The sequence below is a fragment of the Ruditapes philippinarum genome, unplaced genomic scaffold (assembly GCF_026571515.1).
Source record: "Ruditapes philippinarum isolate M1 unplaced genomic scaffold, ASM2657151v2 ctg3517_1_1_1_1, whole genome shotgun sequence".
Classification (NCBI taxonomy): Eukaryota; Metazoa; Mollusca; class Bivalvia; order Venerida; family Veneridae; genus Ruditapes; species Ruditapes philippinarum.
The window spans coordinates 83,899-110,660 of NW_026857532.1; the positions used below are offsets into that span (position 1 = coordinate 83,899).

Genomic DNA, 26,762 nt, shown 5'->3' on the forward strand with positions numbered 1-26,762 from the left:
CCGAACTTCACAAGAATGGTCCTTTGGTGGTCACCTTTAAAAATTATTCAAAGAATTTAATTCCATGCAGAACTCTGGTTGCCATGTCAACTGAAAGAAAAAACTTAAAATATCTTCTTTTAAAAAACCCAAGGAGGTAGAGCTTAGATATTTGGCATGAAACATTTTCTAGTAAGTGTCTGTCAAGTTTGTTCAAATAAAAGCCCTGGGGTCAAAATTGGCCCTGCCCCAGGGGATCATTCTTTTCCTTATATGTATATAGTAAAAACTTTAAAAATCTTCTTTAAAAAACAGAAAGAATGAGGGCTTAAATATTTGGCATGAAACATTGTCGAATAAGTGTCTACCAAGTTTGTTCAAATAAAAGTCCCAGGGTCAAAATTGGCCCTGCACGGGGGGAGAGGGGGGGTAGGGTCATTGATTTTCCTTATATTTATATAGTAAAAACTTAAAAATCTTCTTTTAAAAAAACGAAAGAGCTAGAGCTTAAATATTTGGCATGAACATCTTCTAGTGGGTGTCTATCAAGTTTGTTCAAATAAAAGCCCTGGGGGTCAAAATTGGCCCCGCCCCAGGGGGGTCATTGCTTTACCTTATATGTATATAGAAAAAACTTAAAAATCTTCTTTAAAAAACCCAAAGAGATAGAGCTTAGATATTAAGCATTAAACATCTTCTGGTGAGTGTCTACCAAGTTTGTTAAAATAAAAGCACTGAGATCAAAATTGGCCCCGCCCGGAGGTACTGATTTTCCTTACAAGGTCAAGGTCACACTTAAAGGTCAAATGTTAAAAACTCTTCATTTCATAATAAAAAGTCTAACTTTTACTTTAAATGACATCTCCTCATAAACAGCTAAGCCAATTTCACCGCTAAGCCAATTTCATCCAAACTTCACAGGAATATTTCTTTGGTAGTCAACTTTAAAAATTGTTCAAAGAAATTAATTCCAAGCAGAACTCTGGTTGCCATGGCAACTGAAAGAAAAGACTTAAAATATGTTCTGTTAGAAAACCGAAACAGTTAAGAGTTTAAATATTTTGAATGAAACATCATCTAGTCAGTGTCTACAAAGTTTATTCAAATAAATGCCATGGGGTAAAAAATGGCCCCACCCCAGATGGTCATTGTTTTTCCCTTTATGTATATAGTAAAAACTTCAAAAAATATTCTTTTAAAAACCCCAAAGAGCTAGAGCTAAAATATTTAGCATGAAACATCTTCTAATGGGTGTCTACCAAGTTTGTTCAAATTAGGCCCTTGTGTAAAAATTGGCCCGGCCCCAGGGGTCATTGATTTTCCTTATATGTGTATAGTAAAAACTTAAAAAATCTTCTAATAAAAAACCCAAAGAGCTAGAGTTTAGATACTAAGCATGAAATATCTTCCAGTGAGTGTCTACCAAGTTTGTTAAAATAAAAGCCCTGGGGTTAAAATTGGCCCCTTCGAGGGGGTGGGGGGGTAATTGTTTTTCCCTATATGTATGAATTATAATAAAAACTTAAAAAATCTTCTTATAAAAACCCCCAAAGAGTTAGATATTTATCAAGAAACATCTTATTGTTGTCTACCAAATTTGTTCGAATAAAAGCCCCTGCTTTAAAATTGGCCTTTGCCCTGGAGCCTATATACAGGTGAGGGATTTTAGGGCCATCATGGCCCTCTGGTTAAGATAACTTGGCAGAAATGATCACCATTATGACACCATTGGCAGAGCATAATAATCAAGTCACAACTCTGAAGGTCAGGGTCATGCTCAAAGGTCTAATGTAAAAAACATCTATTTTTCATGTCCGCTGACTTTAACTTATTGACAATTCAAAGGTTTTAAAATGATCGTCACCATGACACAATCTGCAAAGTTCAACATCCAGGTTGCTACCCCCAATGTCAAGGTTATATGTTCTCCATAACTTTTTTTGTGTCGCCTTGAAAAAGGCGACATATAGGGGTTACTTTTGTCTGTGGCGTCGTTGTCGGCGTCCCCTAAAACTTGTCCGGAGCACAAGTCAGTCATTATTAGTTGGATTAACTTCAAACTTGGTATGCATGCTTCTTATAATGACCCGAAGTGCAGTGCGCAGTGCACAAGAACGGGTACTCTGCACTTCTTATTTTTTGAGTTATTGCCCTTTGTTAATTTTCGTACTTTATTTTTGTCCAGGCCATTTCTCCTTAAATATAAAATCTATGGACTTGAAACTTCATAGGATGATAGATCTCATTAAGAAGAAGTGCAGTGCACAAGAACTGGTACTCTGCATTTCTTATTTTTTGAGTTATTGCCCTTTGTTAATTTTCATACTTTATTTTTGTCCGGGCCATTTCTCCTAAAGTATAAAAGCTATGGACTTGAAACTTCATAGGATGATAGATCTCATTAAGAAGAAGTGCAGTGCACAAGAAATGGTACTCTGCATTTCTTATTTTTTGAGTTATTGCCCTTTGTTAATTTTAATACTTTATTTTTGTCCAGGCCATTTCTCCTAAAGTATATTAAAAAGCTATGGACATGAAACTTCATAGGATGATAGATCTTATTAAGAAGAAGTGCAGTGCACAAGAACTGCTTCTCTGCATTTCTTCTTATTTGAGTTATTGCCCTTTGTTAATTTTAATACTTTATTTTTGTCCAGGCCATTTCTCATAAATTACAAAAGCTTTAGACTTGAAACTTAATAGGATGATAGATCTTATAGATAAGAAGTGCAGTGCACAGAGACTGCTTCTCTGCATTTCTTATTTTTTGAGTTATTGCCCTTTGTTGATTTTCAAATTTCATTTTTGTCGTGGCCATTTCTCCTAAACTATATTGTTCACAAGGCGACACATCCGACTTGCGAAGTTCTAGTTTACTTTATGGAGGATTTCAAATAACATGGCACAAATAATCACCATCATGAGACTTTGTGCTTATGATATGCATGGCATAACATCAAGGTCGTGGCTGTAAAAGGTTCACTGCGGAAGGGGGTATAGCTGTCTTTCAGACTGCCTTGTTACAAGTTATTTTCCTTACTATTGTACTTTTTTTCGTAACATGAAATGATGTTTGCTTTTGTAAAAATAAAACATTTCATTATCAATACAGGGGTGTCAAAAGTCTGGATTAACCCCGAATTCCTGATTTTCTGCCAAAAAGTCATTTCTGAGATAAGTGCAAATTCGATAAAAAAATTAGAAGGGGGGGGGGGGGGGGTAAGGGTTCAGTTGTTTTAAAAAAAAAACTCAGTTAAGTTATTGACGGGAAGATACTGTAGTTAACATGAGTATCATGAAAAAGAAATCGACGAAAAACGGTATAAGTGCGACCAGTACTGGTATAGGTTTTAGCATCGTGATCAAAATCATCAGGCGCAATTCTTGCAAGCGTCTACTTATTACAATTCTCAAATTGTCTTTTTGAGGTTGTTTTAAAGTTATGTGCTTGTTTTAAAAGTTGTTTTATCTTTAATTGTTTACACTCAACTTTTATAACTCTTGATTAAATGCAACACATACGATAAAAGGAAAAAAATGATGTGACTTGGTCAGAGTGAAAATGGCAAAAATTATGACAAATACATTTAAAAAATATTGGTGAAGTGTCTGGGGAAATTGTTTCTAGTGCATCTTAAAATGCTGAAATTCAATTTTTCCTGGGGGACTTTGCCCCCCCCCCCCCCCCTAGACCGCCCACTGGGGCTTTGCCTCTTGACCCCAATGGGGACCTGCAGCCCCCAAACCCCCGACTTTTTCAGGATTTTCAATTTAGACTTGTTGACACCCCTGGCAATATTACAGTGAAACATGCTTATAACGTATTTCTCGGGACCTAACAAATTACTTCGTTATATCCAAAATTCGTTGTATCCATACAACGAAATTTTGTTATAAGTACTTGAATATAACGTATTTTTTGCTATAGAAGAAGATCCAATAATCTATAAGAAAATTGCTTTATTAAAAATGTATAAAGTAGATAATAAAAAAAAAAAAAAAATAATGATATGATTTTAATCAATGATGGTGATAATCTCAATCAATATATGGTATTAAAAAAAAAAAAAAATACGTCAATACGAACTGGCTAGTATATCAACATCATTAATTTACGATGTTAAATTAAAGTTAGTTTTTCCTAAAGGAATGACTCACTGATTTCTTTCTCATTTTTAGCTCACCTGTCACAAAGTGACAGGGTGAGCTTTTGTGATCGCTTTTCGTCCAGCGTCCGTCCGTCCGTAAACTTTTGCTTTAAATGACATCTCCTCATAAACCACTAAGCCAATTTCATCCAAACTTCACAGGAATGTTCCTTTGGTGGTCACCTTTAAAAATTGTTCAAAGAATTTAATTCCATGCAGAACTCTGGTTGCCATGGCAACCGAAAGAAAAAACTTTAAATATCTTCTTTGAAAAAACCCAAATAGCTAGAGTTAGATATTAAGCATGAAACATCTTCTAATAAGTGTCTACAAAGTTTGTTCAAATAAAAGCCCTTGGGTCAAAACTGGCCCCGCCCCAGGGGTGTCATTGTTTTTAACTATATGTGTATAGTAAAAACTTAAAAATCTTCTTTTAAAAAACCCAATGAGCTAGAGCTTAGATGTTTAGCATGAAACATCTACTTATGGGTGTCTACCAAGTTTGTTCAAATAAAAGCACTTGGGTTAAAATTAACTCAAAAATTTTCAGCGATACTCTTTTTCTTTAAACCTTTTTGAACTTCACTTAAAATTTCAAATTTTGTCTCCAAAGTAATAGCTTTTCGTTTTAAACCTCTATCCATTTTTAATCAAATAATCATGATAAAAACTGTTAAACACATAGGTCTAGAAATAGATCAGCTCAAGTCACATTTCATGGGAATGTTTATACTTTTAACAATCGAATTATTATAAGGCCTTTTTAACATTTTTTTAAACTTGTCACGAGAAAAACGTGTGAAAACATATCAAGCCCTCTTTTCAACGCATGATCAATAGAGATGTTATAATTAACACCTGTAGGCAATCACTTGTCTTCTCTTTGTTGTACTGTCAAAAATCGATTTCGCTATAACCGTGCTGATTTACATTAAAATATGTATCACGGGACCTCAGAATCCTTACATTATAACCGTTTTTTCGCTGTATCCAAATTCGTTCTAAGCAATTGTAAGGAGGCATATAAATAAAGAAGGGTTAAAGTCGGGGAATTGATTTCCTTTTGTTATAACCATTTTTTCGTTTGAACCGTGTTCACTGTATTCTTATTTCTATTTTGTATAGGAACCATGGCCAGAACCAAAGATAAAAGAATTTGTCCATGGTTACAGTGATGGATTTGAATTATTTAGTAAAATAGAAGTAAATGGAAATAATGCACTCCCCCTTTTCAAATATTTGAAGCATAAACAGGGTGGTACATTAGGAGAGTAAGTATGAACTATATATATTCTTGTATGTCTTTCTATCTTTTAATAGGACTATTTCATGAATATGTAGAGAATATTCAAGTTTTAACACCACACATTTGATAATTTATTTTCATTATTTTCATACAACACACTAAAATAAATCCATTTTTCTATAAATTACACACATGTACTTTTTTACGCCACCGCAGCATCTATGATGCGGTGGCATATAGTGATTAACCTGTGTGTGTGTTATATATATTATATACAGTAAACTCTGCTTATAACGAACTCATTAGGACATTTAAAATCTGTCCTTATATCCAGACTTGTTAGCATATAGCAAATTTGTTCCTTGTATCAGGACTTTTTATAGCGAACAGATTTACGCATAACGAACTGATTGTTTACCATCGTCCACTATTCTGAAGAGCATTTGTTTAAGAAAAATTAGTCATTTATTGCTCATACTTTTTGGAATTAAAAATCCTTTGCTATTTCACCCTTTCTCAATTTCTCATCAAATATCATATTTTGTTCCTTATAATCTCAGTGCTTTTCATTTTCTTTCCATGCTTAATAAGAATAAACAAGATTTTCGATTTTTTCCCTTCCTTTTATTAGCTCGACTATTCGATAAGAATAAGTAGAGCTATTACAGTCACCCGAGCGTCGGCATCGGCGTAACCACTTATGTTAAAGTTTTTGTAATAGTTCAAATATTTTCAAAGTCCATTGACATATGGCTTTGAAACTTTGCACACTTGTTCACCATCATGACCCCAACCTGTAGACAGGAGGAGGTAACTCTATCAAGCATTTTGACAGAATTATGCCCCTTTTTCGACTTAGAATTTACGTTAAAGTTTTTGTAATAGTTCAAATATTTTCAAAGTCCATTGGCATATGGCTTTGAAACTTTGCACACTTGTTCACCATCATGACCCCAACCTGTAGACAGGAGAAGGTAACTCTATCAAGCATTTTGACAGAATTATGCCCCTTTTTCGACTTAGAATTTACGTAAAAGTTTTTGTAATAGTTCAAATATTTTCAAAGTCCATTGACATATGGCTTTGAAACTTTGCACACTTGTTCACCATCATGACCCCAACCTGTAGACAGGAGAAGGTAACTCTATCAAGCATTTTGACAGAATTATGCCCCTTTTTCGACTTAGAATTTACGTTAAAGTTTTTGTAATAGTTCAAATATTTTCAAAGTCCATTGACATATGGCTTTGAAACTTTGCACACTTGTTCAACATCATGACTCCAACCTGTAAATAGGAGGAGGTAACTCTATCAAGCATTTTGACAGAATTATGCCCCTTTTTCGACTTAGAATTTACGTTAAAGGGCTTGTAATAGTTCAAATATTTTCAAAGTCCATAGACATATGGCTTTGAAACTTTGCACACTTGTTCACCATCATGACCCCAACCTGTGAACAGGAGGAGGTAACTCTATCAAGCAGTTTGACAGAATTATGCCCCTTTTTCGACTTAGAATTTATGTTAAAGTTTTTGTAATAGTTCAAATATTTTCAAAGTCCATTGACATATGGCTTTGAAACTTTGCACACTTGTTCACCATCATGACCCCAACCTGTAAACAGGAGGAGGTAACTGTATCAAGCATTTTTTTTACTATCAAGCACTAAGAATAGATGAGGGTTGCTGTCCTACTGACAGCTCTTGTATTGAATATCTTCTATTATAATCAAAATCAAGGGTGACTTTTACTTATGAAAGCTTTAGATTTCTTTTCATTTCAATCCAGCGTACTTTGTAGTTTTCAATGGATTAGCAAGGAATAGCATGCGTGATTATGTTGAAAACCAATTATAAATGATCATTATTATTTTACTCGAGAAAAGAAAGAATAGAATAAAAGAAATAACTGTTTAACTTGATGACAAGAACTCATGCTAAAAATATCTGTGCCAATGAAAACGAAAGTTGAAAATGCGGTATCTATTCATGGATAGCCGATATTTTGGATAATTTAAAGTGTAATTTTCTGTACTTTTAACTAAATTGGAACTAAGAAATGAGTTCCTTTTAAGCCATAATTCCTTATAACGTGTTTGCTATAACCGTATATTTGTGCCACCGCAGCATCTGTGATGCGGTGGCATATACAATTCACCTGTGTGTGTGTTTGTGTGTGTGTTTGTGCATGTGTTCTATAGATTATATAGTGAACTTAAAAAATCTGCTTTTGAAAAACCACTAGTCCAATTTCAACCAAACTTGGCAGGATTGATCCTTGGGTGAAGGGCTTTCAAAGTTGTTCAAAGAATTTCATTCCATGCAGAAATCTGGTTGCCATGGCAACCAAAAGGAATTATAAGAATAAAGTTAAAAAATCTTCTTGTAAAGACCCAAAAGGCCTAGAGCTTAGATATTTATACCCACAAAATGTGGGGGGGGGGCTATAATGGATTCGCTTTGTGGCGTCCGTCCGTCCGTCTCCATTTTCGTGTCTGCTCTATAGATCCTATACCAATTGAAGGATTTTCTTCAAACTTGGCTCAAATGTTCACCTCAACAAGAGGATGAGCAGAACCCATGTTGCCCATGTGTCAGCTCGAAGTCAAGGTCACAATTGAAGGTCAAATATCAAACACAATCAAATATTAGACAGTATGTCGTGTCCGCTCTGTAAGTCCTACACTAATTGAAAGATTTTCTTCAAACTTGGCTCAAATGTTCACCTCAACAAGGGGATGTGCAGAACCCATGTTGCCCATGTGTCAGCTCAAGGTCAAGGTCACAGTTGATGGTCAAATATCAAACAATCAAATATTACACAATATGTTGTGTCCGCTCTGTAAGTCCTGCACTAATTGAAAGATTTTCTTCAATCTTGGCTCAAATGTCCACCTCAACAAGGTCATGTGCAGAACCCATGTCACCCTTTTGCCCGCTTAAGGTCAAAGTCACACTTGAAGGTCAAAAATTGACTTAGAAAATATTCTTACATTTTAACATGTAATTTGAATATTTCTGAAACTAGAAAAGGTTTTTGCTTGAAACTTAAAATATATATGAAATGTCACAATTAAGATATGCTGGTCAAGTTTCATAACTCTGTATTGCATTTTAACAAAGTTATGCCCCTTTTTAAGTCTTCAAATTTACATACAATCAAATATTAGACAATATGTTGTGATCACTCTACAAATCCTATACTAATCGAAGAATTTTCTTCAAACTTTACTCAAATGTTCACCTCAACAATGTTATGTGCAGAATCAATGTCACCTTTGTGCGGGCTAAAGGTCAAGGTTACACTTGAAGGTCAAAAATTGACTTAGAAAATGTTCTTAAATTTTCACATGTACTTGAATATTTCTGAAACTAGAAAAGGTATTTGCTTGAAACTTAAAAGATATATGAGGTGTCACAAATAAGATATGCAGGTCAAGTTTCATAACTCTGCATGCATTTTGACAAAGTTATGCCCCTTTTTAAGTCTTTAAATTACATACAATCAATACTAGACTATATGTTGTGTCCGCTCTATAAATTCTATACTAATGGAAGGATTTTCTTCAAACTTAACTCAATTGTTCTCCCCAACTGGGCAATGTGCAGAACCCGTCTTACCCATGTGCCAGCTTAAGGTCAAGGCCACACTTGAAGGTCAAAAATTGACTTATAAAATGTTTAGTACATTGGGAAAATGAAAGGTTATTTGTAACTGTTTCGAACATGTTTTGATAATAAATATTTATACTATTACCTGTACAATTAGTCTTTTTTTCACCAGAGATAATTTCTTTTTATGTATTTGTGCCACTAAAGTTATTCCCTTAACCACCTTTCCAAGTTGTCTTCTGTCAAGGACATTGGTGGGTGTATGAATCGCATTCAGCGATAGTTCTAGTTTGCATAAGGCATTGTCTGGTAGACCTCTACCAAGATTGTTCAAATTATAGCCCTGGGGTCAAAATAGGCCCCGCCCCGGGGGTCATTGATTTTCACTTTATGTACATATAGTAAAAACTTAAAATACCTTCTTGTCTGAAGGTACAAGGCTTAGAGGTTTGACATTTGGTATGTGTTATTATCTATAGGTACTCTACAAATATTGTTCAAAATTTGCCTCTAGTGTCAAAATTAGCCCTGCCCCGGGGTCATAGGTTTTCATTATATCATATATTATATGTATATAGTAAAACTTTAAAAAAAATTCTTCTAGCAATTGACAAATGCTAGAGGTTAGATATTTTGCATGAAACATTGTGTAGTGAACCTCTACCAAGATTGTTCAAATTATAGCCCTGGGGTCAAAATTGGCCCCGCCCCAGGGGTCATTGATTTTCAATATGTACATATAGTAAAAAATCAAAAAATCTTATTGTCTGAAGGTACAAGGCTTAGAGCTTTAATATTTGTTGTATGATATCATCTATAGGTACTCTACAAAAGCTGTTCAAATTTTACCTCTAGTGTCAAAATTAGCCCCGCCCCTGGGGTCATAGGTTTTCCTTATCAGTAAAAACTTTAAAAATTACTTCTCTAAATTGACAAATGCTAGAGGTAAGATATTTTGCATGAAACATTGTGTAGTGAACCTCTAGCAAGATTGTACAAATTATAGCCCTGGGGTCAAAATTGGCCCCACCCCCAGGGGTCATTGATTTTCACTATATAAATATAGTAAAAAATTAAAAAATCTTATTGTCTGAAGGTACAAGGCTTAGAGCTTTGATATTTGGTATATAATATCATCTATGGTTCCTCTTCTAAAGTTGTTTTAATTATGCCCCTAGTGTTAAAATTGCCTGTCCCAGAGGCGATAGTTTTCCTTATATGTACAAAGTAAAAACTTGAAAAATCTTCTTCTCTGAATTGACAAAGGCTAGAGGTTAAATATTTGGCATGAGACTTTGCGAAGAGAACCTCTACCAAGATTGTTCAAAATTATAGCCCTGGGGTCAAAATTGGCGCCGCTCAGGGGGTCATTGATTTTCATTATGTTAATATAGTAGAAAAAATAAAAAATCTTTTTGTCTGAAGGTACAAGGCATAGAGCTTTGATGTTTGTTATATAATATCATCTATAGGTCCTCTACCAAAGTTGTTCAAATTTTTTCTCCTGGTATCAAAATTGGCCCTGCCCGGGGGCATTGATTCTCATTATATACCCATAGTAAAAACAGAAACTAAAACAAATGTTTTCTGAATTGGAGAAAGCTACAGCTTAGATATTTGACATGAAATGTTGTTTGGTGGACCTGTATCAAGATTGTTTTGAATTAAACCCTTGGGTCAAAATTTTGCCTTGCCCAAGGGGACAGTGACCTACTTTCTTGTCCTTTGATGTACAGCAATGATATTTTGACCATTTTCACAGTTTTAGTTGTAAAATTGAACTTTGATATCAGGTGACCTAGATTTTGATGATGTGACCTACTTTCTTGTCCTTTGATATACAGCTATGAAATTTGAACCATGTGCACAGATTAAGATGTAAAGTGAACTTTGATATCAGCTGACCTAGATTTTGACAAAGTGTCTTACTGTCTTGTCTTTTGATCAAGTCATGAAATTTAGGCTGTGTGAAATATGACCTTCACCACCAAATTCACTAGACTCAACTGCATTGATATATTCCTACTCTGATCTTTTATTTGAATAACAATAGATTTAACCACTAATCTGATAAAAAGAATTAGATAGGTCAGGGATCTATGCGTTATGACAATCTTCAATTGTATAGAAACAAAAAAAATCTGTTCCTACACTACTATTTAGTGTTGTATTAATGTGGTGGCATAGCATTTTTCACAAATGCAATCTTGTTTTATATTAAATAAAGAGGAGTAAAATTAGGGCCAAAAAAATTGTTCCTTATATAACTGTGTTCACTATAAGTGAAGTTTACTGTAAAACCTCCTGAAAAACTATTAGTCCAATTTCAATCAAACTTGCCAAGATTGTTCCTTCGGTAAACAGCTTCCAAAGTTGTTATACCATGGCTGTACCCGTGTCCTATGGACACATTTCTAGTTTTTATTTTTTTATGCTCCCCGAAAAATTTCGGGGGAGCATATAGTCGGCGCCTTGTCCGTCCATCTGTCCGTCCGTCCGTCTGTCTGTCCGTTGTCTTGTCCGGAGCATAACTTGAAAACCCTTGGAGATAATTTGTTGAAACTTCATTCAGTGGTAGAGGGCATTGAGGGGGAGTGCAGTGTCAAAGAACCATAACTCTATTTTGCCCGGTTTTTGAATTATCTCCCCTTATAGAAAAATCTTGTCCGGGGCATAACTCTAAAACTAGAAGAGATATCAACATGAAACTTTGTAGGTGAATAGATCTCAATGGGTAGATGTGCAGTGCATAAGAACAATAACTCTTTTTGTCCTAATTTTGGAGTTATTGCCCTTTGTTTATTTTAACACATTGAACTTTGTCCAGAACATAACTCTAAAACTATAAGAGATATCAAGATGAAACATTGTAGGTAGATAGATCTCATTGAGTAGAGGTGCAGTGCAAAAGAACCATAACTCTGTTAAGCGTCATTTTTGAATTATCTCCCCTTTTAGAAAAATATTGTCCAGGACATAGCTGTAAAACTATAAGAGATATCAACATGAAACTTTGTAGGTAGATATATCTCAATGGGTAGATGTGCAGTGCACAAGAATCATAACTCTGCCTTGCCTAATTCTGGAGTTATTGCCCTTTGTTTATTTTTACTTTTTGAAATTGTCCGGGACATAACTCGGAAATCATAAGAGAATCATAAGAGATCATCATCAAGAAACTTTGTAGGTTGATCACATTGATTAGAAGTGCAGTGCAAATAACAGTAACTCTGCCTTGCCTAATTTTGGAATTATTGCACTTTGAACTTTTTCCAGGGACATAACTCTGAAACTACAAGAGGTGTACTTTCTGTGTCCAAAACCTATTCGGGGAGCATCACCCGGCTCAAACCGGAGTGACCACACGGCCATTATCAAGGCTTTGAACGAAACGAAACCGGGCTCTTGTTTATCAAGGTCTCATATTTACAAGGAACATACCTGTACATATATATAAGGTAGTTTCATAAGTTTTGATGTAGTTTGGGGTCTCTGGTTCAAGGTCAAGGTCTTGCATTTATATATATTTGAAAAAGTTTAATTGTTAAGTTAAATATTGTTCAATTTCACCACAAGTCATAGTAATGACTTGCCAACTTATATTTTTCACAATTTCAAAACACCTGGACTGACAAATTATATAACTATGTTTACAATGTTTTAGCAATTTTCTGTCCATAACTGAGTGAATGGGTAATCCTTTTTGAAAAATTGTCACTGATAAGAATTTGAGCCGGGCGTATGTGTGTCTAAGAAACTCATTTTCTTCGGAGATTTGAGCTGGCCCAAAAATAGTTTGAAGCAGCTGGCTCTAAATGACAACACTGCTTTATACCAGTCATGTTCATTATCATTACCCACTAACTCTAGGATGGAATTTTACTGATTGTTTGCTGCCATTGTTAATTTACAGAATTTCTGGTTTAAATTTTCAGATCTGATTGCATTATTATGTGTTGATATTTTGTTATAAGGTCAGAGCTTTAATCTTATTTAACATTTATTAAACCTTACCTCTAACACATTCATCATTTTTAGAGGTAAAAATATGTACTGATTGAACAGGGAACAGTGTTCATTTGTGTTGGCTGGTTTTGGGCTGCACAAGTCACATAGGTAGCAGCTGCCTAAGGGCTAAAGATATTTTCTCTTTGCCATTTGCTAGCTTATGCTTTCGATGGTTATTTAAAAATAAGAATTAGGTGTAAGAAAAATTTCTCTTTGTCACAATTAGTTCCTCCTTTTTCAGCTTTATCAAATGGAACTTCACCAAATTCTTGATAGATAAAGAAGGAATACCTGTGAAAAGATATGCCCCAAATGTTGACCCTGAAGTAAGTATTAATTCTGAAAATTTCATTTCATTTTCCCTCCTCAAAAGTTGTATGAATCATGCACATAGGGTAAAAAGTGCACCCACACTGGGGGTTATTAAAATTTTTTAGTATACCGGTATTAGGATAATTAAGATAAAACATTTTTTGGTCAAACTTCATGAATTGGTCTCTATACTAATTGAAAGATTATATTTAATTACTTAAAGATATACTATTCTCAAATATGATATGAGAAAATATTGATGATTGTTATACAGTCTCTTTAAAAATATAAAATAAACATGTTTTGATTTCAAACCAAAGAGGATATGTTAAGTTTAAAACTTCTAAAACTCTACACATTATATGTGATCACAATATGATTATATAGAGATATTTAAAAGAACTGGCAGTTTTTTAAGAACCTAAGTTGACCTGTAATATAAAACGCAGCTTCACATACATAGTCATATCATCCTTATATTCAAATTAGTCATACTAAGTAAGAATGTCATAGATTTCTATACATTTCTGCATTTAAAATATTTTACTTAAGGATGAGCATAGTATATCTTTAACAAATTTTCATTTACATGTATATTGTCCAACCTTAGCCATGTAAAAGAACATTCTTGTCAGACTATAAGGTTTTGTAGTCTGGTGTGGCATTATTGTGGCCAACCTTTCTGACCCACTGGTAATGAATACAACTTGTCATTGTTAAACTGAGTCATGTTGAAAACAGCCAGAGAAAATGTTTATTATCATGAAATATCCAGGCAATTTAGAAATTGAGTTTTAGTTGAAATTCCTAACTATTATGTTGCACGTTTAATGCATAATGTTTGGTTATTGACTGTACATATAGGGCAAATGAACTTGAAACTTCGATTCATGTGGTGAAGAAGGTGTTTAATCACATTACATGTTGGGCACATTATCTTGAAACCCTTATTCATTGGCATGTGGTGAAGTTAATGGTTACTTGCAGAGATTTCCGTAGTGAGATGTAAGATACCAAATAAGTATACTTATTTCTGCAGGTTTAATATTCTGCGATTTTTGTCAAAATAAGGGGTTTTAAATTTCTGCGTATCTTATTTCTGCGGTGTCATCATTCTCCCATTGATGCATTTTATTTCTGTGTTTTTATTAAGATATTTGTACAAAATAAACAAATAAAAACTGACAACATTTCAAGATTTGTTGATGTTACATAACTTCTGGTTTAAAATGCAGACAACTAATAATGTGTTTTAAGCTCACCTGTCACAAAGTGACATGGTGAGCTTTTGTGATCACTTTTCGTCCGGCGTCTATTCGACGTCTGTCCGTAAACTTTTACTTTTAACCACATCTCCTCATAAACCGCTAAGCCAATTTCATCCAAACTTCAGAGGAATGTTCCTTTGGTAGTGAACTTTAAAAATTGTTCAAAGAATTTAATTCCAAGCAGAACTCTGGTTGCCATGGCAACCGAAAGAAAAAACTTAAAATATCTTCTTTTAGAAAACTGAAAGAGCTAGAGTTTAAATATTTGGCATGAAACATCATCTAGTCAGTGTCTACCAAGTTTGTTCAAATAAATGCCCTGGGGTCAAAATTGGCCCCGCTCGGGGGTCATTGATTTTTCTTATTTGTACATGTATATAGTAAAAACTTTAAAAAAAAATTCTCTTAAATACCTAAATAGCTAGAGCTTAGATATTAAGCATGAATTATCCTCTAGTTAGTGTCTACCAAGTTTGTTCAAATAAAAGCCTTGGGGTCAAAATTGGCCCTGCCCCAGGGGGATCATTGTTTTTCCCTTTATGTATATAATAAAAACTTCAAAAATCTTCTTTTAAAAACCCCAAAGAGCTAGAGCTAAGATATTTAGCATGAAACATGTTCTAATGGGTGTCTACCAAGTTTGTTCAAATAATGGCTCTTGGGTAAAAATTGGCCCCACCCTGGGGGTCATGGATTTTCCTTATATGTGTATAGTAAGAACTTAAAAAATCTTCTTATTAAAAACCCAAAGAGCTAGAGTTTAGATACTAAGCATGAAATATCTTGTAGTGAGTGTCTACCAGGTTTGTTCAAATAAAAGCCCTTGGGTCAAAATTGGCCCCTTGTTTTTCCCTAAATGTATATATAGTAAAAACTTAAAAATCTTCTTATAAAAACCCCAAAGAGCTAGAGCTTAGATACCATAAAATCATGATTTAACGCGCCCCCCACCCACTTTTGAAAACTTAATGTATAATTTAAACAAAGAAATTATAGAAAATAAAGAAACTCTCTTACTTGTTCGGCGATTTATGATATATCCAATATCATTCCGTTTATGAAAAATGTCTGTAAATCAAAACTTACACTTTAAAGTTCACTAAAACAGAGTGTAGTCTGCTTGAAAACAGTAAATGTTGAAAACACAAAAGGGTAAACATATTTACAGCACACACTATCGATATAGCTTTGCACCTGGACAACTACACAGATCTGGAAGCGGGCCTGTTGACACATTGTAAATTAGGAAAGTAGCATTGATTACGTCAGATTGTTGGCAAGATCAAAGGAGTGTCTACCAAGTTTGTTCAAATAAAAGCCCTAGGGTCAAAATTGGCCCCGCCCCAGGGGGTCATAGATTTTCCTTATATGCATATAGTAAAAACTTAAAAACTTCTTTTAAAGAACTCAAAGAGCTAGAGCTTAGATATTTAGCATGAAACATGTTCTAGTGAGTGTCTACAGTATTTGTTCAAATAAAAGCCCTGGGGTCAAAATTTGCCCCGCCCAAAGGGTGTCATTGTTTTTAACTATATGTGTTTAGTAAAAACTTAAAAAATTTCTCTTTTAAAAAACCAAAAGAGCTAGAGTTTAGATACTCATGAAACCCCATCAAGTGAGTGTCTACCAAGTTTGTTCAAATAAAAGCCCTGGGGTTTAAATTGGCCGAGCCCCGGGGGGCCTTTATACAGGTGAGCGACTTCAGGGCCATCATGGCCCTCTTGTTCGTAATTATCATATATCAGTTTTTACACGGAAATAAAATAAAAAACAACAACATGCAAACACAATTTAAATACAAGAACGGTGATGGTTTCTTTAAGAAATAATATATCCCAAACTGTGATTTTATTGCTCAATAACATCACTGTTTGGAGTTCAGATGCGGGGAATTATATCACGAGGGCGTAGCCCGAGTGATATAATGATGCGCACCCGAACGACAGACAGTGATGTTATCAAGCAATAAAATCACTGATTTGGATATATTATTTCGATTCTAACACGACATCAACAAATAAATGCTGCCGTACATGATAATTAGCTAAATTGCGCCTGATTTGTTTCCGTACTTATTGTCAGCGCGTCATATTTTTAGTGGTTACGTCGCGTGTATAATGATTACGTCACATGTCTAAATATAGAACGTCAAACAGTGATTTTATAGCATAATAACACACACTTCCGGTTCTTCTATGTTCAATAGGGAAAAATGCGGGTCGTGTTAGAATTAAAGTTAACTTGTGAAGGTAAGTGTGAAGAATAAACAATGGCAAATCACTCAGAGACACAAGCTACATGTATTGTATAAATACAAAAGACTGTTTACTGCAGGCATTTATTACAATAACAAACAAGGTTTATTTTTAGCTCACCTGTCACAAAGTGACAGGGTGAGCTTTTGTGATCGCTTTTCGTCCGTCGTCCGTCTGTCCGTCCGTCCGTAAACTTTTACTTTAAATGACATCTCCTCATAAACCACCAAGCCAATTTCATCCAAACTTCACAGGAATGTTCCTTTGGTGGTCACCTTTAAAAATTGTTCAAAGAATTTAATTCCATGCAGAACTCTGGTTGCCATGGCAACCAAAAGAAAAAAACTTTAAATATCTTCTTTTAAAAAAACAAAAGAGCTAGAGCTTAGATATTTGACATGAAACATCTTCTAGTGAGTGTCTACCACGTTTGTTCAAATAAAAGCCCTGGGGTCAAAATTGGCCCCGCCCCAGGGGTTCATTGATTTTCCCTATATGCATATAGTAAAAACTTAAAAAATCTTCTTTTAAAGAACTCAAAGAGCTAGAGCTAAGATATTTAGCATGAAACATGTTCTAATGGGTGTGTACCAAGTTTGTTCAAATAAAAGCCCTGGGGTCAATATTGGCCCACCCCAGGGGTCATTGATTTTCCTTATATGTGTATAGCAAAAACATAAAAATCTTCTGAAAAAACCCAAATAGCTAGAGTTTAGATATTAAGCATGAAACATCTTCTGGTAAGTGTCTACAAAGTTTTGTTCAAATAAAATCCCTGGGGTCAAAACTGGCAATGCCCCAGGGGTGTCATTGTTTTTAACTATATCTGTATAGTAAAATCTTCTTTTAAAAAACCCAATGAGCTAGAGCTTAAATGTTTTGCATGAAACATCTTCTTATGGGTGTCTACCAAGTTTGTTCAAATAAAAGCCCTTGGGTAAAAATTGGCCCTGCCGGGGGATGGGGATGGGGGAGGTCAGAGGTCATTGTTTTTCATTATATGTGTGTAGTAAAAACTTAACATCAAGAAACATCTTCTAATGGGTGTCTTCCAAGTTTGTTCAAATAAAAGCCCTGGGGTTTAAACTGGCCCTGCTCCAGGGGCCTATATACAGGTGAGCAACCTCGGGCCATCATGGCCCTCTTGTTTTATCATGTCTTTGATAATGATACCGCTAAATATATTTAAAAATGAGAAGATTAAAACAGCGATATAAACAACAGTATAAACCACACATGAACACAATTTAGTATTTAATTGCAATGATATACAATATAATTTTTATCGAGAATTTGTTAGTATCATATACAAATATTCTGAGAAAATGTTGATTATTTAAACAAATAGAACAAGCAAAGTAAGGATTTGTTTCTAATTGTTTATTCACGACAGATACGCAAAGAAAAAATCCCAATACCATTAATCTCTACAAAAGCAGATAACGATGCATGGTAATTTAATTATACAATACTGGTAGTTAAAATATTCCGACATATACTTAGGGAAAGGCTTAATATTCTGCAGTTTTTAGCTTGACAATACGAAGTATATGGAAAGCTGTCCTCACCCCGGCGTCCAGATTTCAGATTAAAGTTTTGGTGCAGTAAAATGTTTTTCACTATAACTTTTTCATTTCTTAAGGTATCATCTTCAAGCTTCAAATATATGTACCTTATCATCAACCACATCTTATGCAACAAGGTTCATAACTATAGCACCAATATTTATAGATTTATCTCCCCTTGAACTTAGAATTTTCCTTAAAAAATACAATTTTTTACTGTTACTTCTTGATTTTTTAAGGGATCAACTTTATACTTCAAATCTGTGTTCTTTTTCATTAAATTATAACCAGATCTTATGTGACAAGGTTCATAAAATTAGCACCAATATTTATAGATTTATCTCCCCTTGAATTTTCCTTAAAAAATACTATTTTTTACTGTTTCTTCTTTATTTCTTAAGGGATCAACTTCATACTTCAAATATATGTACCTTATCATCATCCCCATCTTATGTGACAATGTTCATAACTCTAGCACCAATATTTTCAGATTTATCTCCCCTTGAACTTAGAATTATTTTCCTTAGAAAATACTATTTTTTACTGTTACTTCTTTATTTATTAAGGGATCAACTTCATTCTTCAAATATGTGTTCCTTATCATTAACCACATCTTATGTGACAAGGTTCATAACTCTAGCACCAATATTGAAAGAATGATCTCCCCATAAACATAGATGTTTTTACTTGAAAAATGGTTTTTATGCCCCCGGGCATATAGTAATTGAACAGTCCGTCCATCTGTCCGTACGAGGTTAACCTAGAACGGCAAGTTGGAATTTTCTTAAGTTCTACCTGTACCAATGGCTTCTTAGTTTACACACTTACTAATCAATACAAAGTACATGATCTTGTCAAGTTACATAACTATGGCTTCATTATTTACCAAGTTATTGCCCTTTTCAGCACTTAGAAAATGAATAATGTTTAACCTAAAACGGCAAGTTGGAAATATCTTAAGTTCTATCTATACTAATGGCTTCATAATTTCCACACTTACTTATCAATACAAAGTACATGATATTGCCAAGTTATATAACTGTGTCATCCATATTTCCCAGTTATTTCCCTTTTTTCACTTTGAAAATAGGGCCTTGTCTGGTTAACCTATTCCGGCAAGTTGGATTTATCGTAAATTTCTCTTAATTGCTTAATTTATTTAATGATATCTTGCATATTTGGTAGGTGGATACCTTTAATGGTCCTCTAATTTTTTGTGGAGTAAGTGGTCTCTAGGGTCAAGGTCAAGGTCACTGGTTTAGAAAATAAATTTAAACATTTTTGCTCATACAGCCTTTATTTTTTGGTTGATGTCTTTCATGTTTAATACAAACATGCCAAGGGAGGTCCTCCTTCTTTGGGTACAGTAAGGGGTCATTTGGGTCAAAGTCAGTGTCACCAATGTCAAGGTCACCAATGTTAAAAATAGATTTTTACATTTTTACAGGTGTATTAACTATATTCTATAGACAGATGTCATTTATTATTGATAGGAACAGTTAGTGGTCAGTTGGGTCAAGGTCACCAGTGCTAAAAATAGATTTTTACACATTTGCTCATACAGCCTTTATTTATTGACAGATTTATTTCATATTTGATAGGAAGATAACTTGCATGGTATTCATCCTTTTGATTTGCGTAGGGATCAGTGGGTCATGGTCACTTGTTCTACAAATAGATTTTTACACTTTTGCCCATACAGGCTTTATTTATTGACAGGTGTATTTCATATTTGATAGGAAGATAACTTGCATGGTATTCTTCCTTTTGATTGAGTTAGGGATCAGTGTGTCAAGGTCACTAGTGCTAAAAATAGATTTTTACTCTTTTGCCAATACAGCCTTTATTTATTGACAGATATATTTCACATTTGGTACGAAGATAACTTGCATGTTATTCTTACTTTGGATGGAGTTAGGGGTCAGTTGGGTCAAGGTCACAAGTGCTAAAAATAGATTTTTACACTTTTGCCAATACAGCCTTTATTTATTGACAGATTTATTTCATATTTGGTTGGAAGATAACTTGCATGGTATTCTTCCTTTGGATGGAGTTAGGGGTCAGTTTGGTCAAGGTCATCAATGCTCAAAATAGATTTTAATATTTTTGCCCATACAGCCTTTATTTATTGACAGGTGTATTTCATATTTGGTAGGAAGATAACTTGCTATATAACTATAAGCTATATAACTTGTGTTTACAAGTTTTTGGCAATGTTTTTGCCCATAACTGAGTGAATGGGTAAACATTTTTTGAAATATTGCTACTGACAAGAATCGGAGCCGTGGGCATTTGTGTTTAACAAACACGTTCTTGTTTTTTACTATAACTTCTTTAGTTTTAAAGGTATCTACCTCAAACTTCAAATATTTATTCCTTATCATCAATTACATCTTATGTGACAAGGTTCATAACTCTTGAAGCAATATTTTCAGATTTATCTCTCTTTGCACTTAGGATTTTCGTTAAGAAATATTATAACTAATTTACTTTTTAAGGTATCTACTTCAAACTACAAATATATTTATTATCATTACACACATGGTTTGTGACAAAGTTCGTAACTCTAGTGTGACAATTTTCAGAATTATTCCCCCTTGAACTTGGAATTTATGTTAACAAATGTTATTTTTTTACTATAACTTAATACATAATAATACATAATTGATTTTTCTTTCATAGTTTTGTCATCCTTACTTCGTCCATTATTTTCTGTACGAAATCTGCTGTGGTCATAGTATTATTTTTACAATAGGTTTATCTCTTAGATTTGGTTTGCTAAATTGCTAATCATGGTCATGCAACTACATAGTTAGGTGAAGAAGCAGGCGCTTGTTTTGGTTGAGTCTATTATGTTTTGTTTAGGGGGTTGAGTTGTCATACACAAAGTTACAATTTATATGCATTTATTTTTTTCCAATGATTGTTATTATCTTAAATGCTTCTGGGATTGTTGTTTTATCAATTCATTTGTAAATAAGATTGTTATATGTCTATTAACGGAATAATTTTAATGAACACGAAATTAGTTCACACCTACATGTGTATTGGTAACGTGATGGTTTAAGCCAATGAAAACACGTCAATATTATTATACTCAGGCAGAAAAAAAGTGTGCAAAGAGTAAATCGATAATCTTTATGTAGCCAGCAAACTTTGAATTGCAAGTATTTTTTCATATCTTTTCGGCAGGATAAACTGTCCGAGGATTCGTATCGTAAAATGGCTGCCATTTACAGTACCAAGTGATTATCCCAAGCACCACCGCGACTTAGCGCGGGAATTTTAATTATAGCTAACCTCGGCGCGTATACCTTTTTCATATTTTATTGTAATAAATATTTACAAACTGTGTCTTTCGGGGTTTTTTTTTATCAATATATAACCAATAATGATGTTAATATGAATAAATAATCATATCTCAAATCTTTGACTATGATTTACAATGAAATTCTACCTTAAGTGTATTAAAAAGGTTTTTAAATTCCTGTAATTTTATTTTGTGATTATGCTTCAAAGCAGTCAATTGACCGTGAATTTTCTTTTCTTATTTTGATTTCCTTGAAATCATTTTTCTCATCTGAAGGCATGCAACTTTAATATGGTGATACATTAATTACATTCCATGAAAATGTTTAAAGATATAAAATATCTCATGACATGTTTGTTCATTTTACATTACACCTTTAATTCAGCAAACATAAAGTCTTCACAAAAAGTAGTATGCAATCGTACCTATATTACATACGAATGTATGTAATATTATTCTTGTATAAGTCAAGCTTCACTGTCTCCTGTGACAGCTCTTGTTAAATCTGCAGTGTCATTATGAACCGCAGAAAAAGCAGAAATAAAGTTCCTGCAGAAAAAGTACTTATATGGTCATCATTATAAACATGATTGTGTTGTGTTTCAGGGATTTTTTTATTGAGTCATATTCCCAATTGAAAATAGTATATAATTTTCCGAATTCACAGGAAAAAATTCCGAATTGAAAGTTACAAAATAAAAATATTGTTCATATATGTCTTTTCTAACTGTACAGGTGATAATTTATGTATGTGATTTCTCTTGTTTATTTGCAGACTGTAGAAAAAGACTTTGACCAGTATTGGTAATGATCTCCTGCTTGATATAACTTAAAACCAGACACTGTCATGATGATCAATTCTGTTGTGTAGAATATCCCTGATAAAAACAAACTTAGCTCTTTTCTCACACAATAATTTTAAAAAAAAAAGCAACAAGGAATATGGCAACTGGTATTGAAAAGAAAATAATAGTGGAAGTTAAAATAATTCAAATTTGGAAAGTCAAAAGCAACTGATATTGACAACAAAATAGCGGTACATGTAGTTAAAATTAGTTAAATTTTGTAGAATGTGACAACTGGTATCACCAAATATTATGTTGTGAGAAAAACAAACTTTAATTCATTTTTGGTGTACAATTGATCAAGAAAATCTGTTTATGATATTTTTGTTTTGTGTTAATTTATACAATGCTCTTTGCTCTTTGAATTTTAGACATTTAAATTTGCATATTTAAGGCAGGGAGTTATGCATTATTCAGGAATGTTACACTTATTATTGTTACAGATTGTGATGTTTGCCATTAATGTTTAGAATATAAGTTACTACATATGCTGAAGTGGTCACATAACCTTTGGACTGATAGTGAACCTTCTGTACTTGTCTTTAGAAACTATTCCGAGATTCGTTGTTGAACATAAAGTTACATAGCTAAGAAAAAGTAACATGTACAATACAGTCAAAGTCAAAATAATAAATGGTAAAATTTATCAAATGTTAAGTCTGCGAGCTGGCAATGCCAGTATGGTAAACAAATTTTGCAATTTATATTTTAACATCTTGTCAAGTTCTAATATACATGATATGCTGATTGATTAGTGTATGTAAATGATGTTTTTTTTATGTGAAGTAAGGTATTTATTTGTTGTTGTTAAGTAGTTTATGGTACCTACATGTATTACTATATAGTTTACAAGAAATGGTCTAACTGGTACTTTTCGGGTTTGGAGATTTTGTCAGCAGACTTAATGACGGAGTTTTCTGTAAACCAGTCTCTGGTCTGAAATTCCTGAATCTTCATTGACGTGCTGAACTGTCTGTCTGCCTAAATCAAAGGTCCTGAATATATCAGTTATGACTTAAATTGTACAAACAAAAGTATTAAGAGATGCATTTTGATGGTTTTATTTTGTGCTTGTTTTTTTATGCCCTGGGCATATAGTAATAAAAAACCCAAAGAGCTAGAGCTTAGATATTTATCATGAAACATCTTCTAATGGGTGTCTACCAAGTTTGTTCAAATAAAAGCCCCTGGTTTAAAATTGGCCTTGGCCCAGGGGCCTATATACAGGTGAGCCATTTCAGGCCCATCATGGCCCTCTTGTTTGAAAAATTGTTACTGACAAGAATTGGGGCTGGGGCATTTGTGTTTACCAAATTTTTGTTTATGATCCATTTGTTCATATATTAAATTTATTCTGTACATTACTGTGTGGTTGACTAACTTCACCAAGATTATCTTTGACAATGTTTTTACTTTGTTCCAGCAAAGGTAAATCAATTTATTCAGTATCCATGAATCTTATTATTCTTTTAATTTATATCTTTTAAGTTTAAAGTAAACATGTATATCCTATACAATGTTAAGGTACCAACGAAATGTGCTTAAAAAATGGAATTATATGTTCCAAAAAGTTTCCTAAATTGTACTGATTCTTTATCTGACAAGTTAAGGACATAGGTGGCAATAAGTCTAATCATTATCATTTATGTACAGATTTAATAGTTCCAAGTGTGTTTAACAAATTGTAATCCCCCGCCGAAAGGCGGCGGCGGGGGATATAGAAATAGTCTCCTTCCGTCCGTCCATCCATCCGTCCTTCCGTTAGACATTTTTGTCAGGAGCATATCTCAAAAAGTATTTGAGGTATCAACTTGAAACGTCATAGGTGGATGGATATCATTGAGGAGAAGTGCAGTGCACAAGAATAATAATAATAACTCTACCCTGCATAATTTTTGAGTTATTGCCCTTTGTTATTTTTCAAAATTAATTTTTGTCCAGAGCATAACTCAAAAAGCCTTTGAGATATCAACATGAAACTTCATAGGTGCATAGATCTCACTCAGGAGGTGTGCAGCAAATAAGAAGGATAACCTACCCTGCATTATTTTTCAGTTATTGCCTTTTGTTATTTTCAGCCATCAGTATTCACATAGGTTTCAAATCTGTTACCACTCTTCAGCCATCAGTTTTCATTACCAAAAGACCTCTTAAAATTGAATTATTCTGCTCTACTACATATACATTCTTCCAATGAGCAAACACATTCGGCGGGGGATGGCCATGTTGACATGGCTCTTGTTAACATTCTTGAAGATTATTTTAGAAACTTATTGAACTCAAAATTCTTTTTGCTGTTAACATCCCATGTTTTGATGTTGTTTGACGCTAAATTGTTATTGAACATGACTATAGAATTAAAATTTGCTCATGCTCAGAATTTGCATATCTTTTATTCTATTCAATGACAAAGTAAAATTATATAACTGAAGACATTGTAATCTTGTGTTCAATAGGTAAATGTCAAGTATTATAAAGTCACCAGCATTCTACTTGCCTGAGACAGGGATTCTAAGTGTTATGTCAAGTTTCACAAGTGCCAACCATGTGTGTCTGTGGCTGAGTGGTTATGGTTGTTGAATTTAAACCTCTTGCCACTCATTGCTGTTAGTTCTGCCAGGGACTTTGAAGAATTCGTTCATGTGTGGAAGCTATCCAGTTTAGCTAACTGAACATTGATGTTCTACTATTTCAGCATGACATTACTGTTTAGTTTGTTGTACTTTTAGTTTGATCTATTTAGCTTTTAAGCTCATCTGTTGAGTTTTTGTGTCATAATTTGTAATTGGCGTCATCGTCTGTCTGTGCATTCGTCATCAACATTTTTACAAACAACTTCTCAGAAACGACTGGGTCAAATTTGATGCAATTCTTCTTGGATGTTCCTAGCATGATTTTCAAATGGTTCTGCTCCATTGAACATCTGGGTCAGAAGGGCTAAAATAGATTTTTTAACTGAAATCTTTTAAAATCTTCTGTGAAAGTGCATGGCCTAGAGCTCAGATATTTTGTGTGTAGCTTCATCTAATGAAACTGCAAAATTGTTCAAGTTAAAAACCTGGGGTTAAAATTGGTCCTGCCCAAAGGGGTCATTGATTTTCCTTATAAAGTAAATACTTCAAAAATCTTTTTAAAAATATCAAGGGCTAATTATCTTAGATATTTAGCAAGAAACATTGTCTTGTTGCTTTCTAAAAAAAATGTTCAAATTATAGCCCTTGGGTCAAGAATGACCCCGTCCCAGAGGAACTTAGATTTTCCTAATATGTATATAGTATATATATGTATAACTTAACCCATAACCGCATGAGCATTTTGTGAAAAATGGCTGTTTTCATTGAAAAGTCTCCTTTTACATGTTCAAATTGCTATAAAACTATAAAAATGCTTCAATACTAATCAAACTTGGCACAATTGTTGACTACACCAAACCGCCTCCGTGGTCGAGGGGTTAGAGTCGATGACTTCTAATCCAGTTACCTCTCTGGCGTGGGTTCGATCCCCGGGAGATGCGTTGGTAGTTTAGAGCGGAGGAAGGTAGTCTAGTACTGGTGTAACTCTCCAGGAACGATGGTTAGGAAACTACCCGCCTATATGACTGAAATACTGTTGGGAAAAGGCGCAGACAAAGACTACATCATTGCCATTAACTGCATGCTCAGTCTTAAATTTCCTGTTACCATGACAATGAGGGTACATCTCAAAATTGCCAAAAATCACTATTTTGCGTTGATTTTTTCCATCAAAACTGATTGCAAAGTGCTGCAACTTCTTCATGGATTGAGATAGAGGCTTTTCAGCGCTGGTTACACGTTACCTTTTGGTCAACCTGAGTTCCTTTTTAGCCACTCTGAAGTTCTACATGTTCTTGGTAATAAGCAGGGTGGAAGAAGGGGGCATATTCCCCCTCTGACACCCCCCTGATGTATCCTTTTAATAGGGGGTGGCGCCAAAAAGGTGATCACTTTTTAGCTCACCTGTCACAAAGTGACAGGGTGAGCTTTTGTGATCGCTTTTCGTCCGGCGTCCGTCCGTTCGTTCGTCGTCCGTCCGGCGTCCGTCCGTCCGTAAACTTTTACTTTAAATGACATCTCCTCATAAACCACTAAGCCAATTTCATCCAAACTTCACAGGAATGTTCCTTTGGTGGTCACCTTTAAAAATTGTTCAAAGAATTTAATTCCATGCAGAACTCTGGTTGCCATGGCAACCGAA

At 34.1% G+C, this 26,762-nt stretch overlaps 1 protein-coding gene across 2 annotated transcripts in view; it reads left to right on the forward strand.

The window, feature by feature from the left end:
* The window catches only part of LOC132750097 (glutathione peroxidase-like), a 61,916-nt gene extending 36,989 nt beyond the window's left edge, over window positions 1-24,927 (forward strand). For both annotated transcript variants that reach the window (XM_060740036.1, XM_060740035.1), the window contains exons 4-6: window positions 5,253-5,398; window positions 13,234-13,318; window positions 22,478-24,927. In XM_060740036.1, the coding sequence (XP_060596019.1) occupies window positions 5,253-5,398; window positions 13,234-13,318; window positions 22,478-22,510 (264 nt within the window). In that variant the 3' untranslated portion in view covers window positions 22,511-24,927. The remainder of the gene's footprint in view (window positions 1-5,252; window positions 5,399-13,233; window positions 13,319-22,477) is intronic.
* Window positions 24,928-26,762: the final 1,835 nt, after the last annotated feature.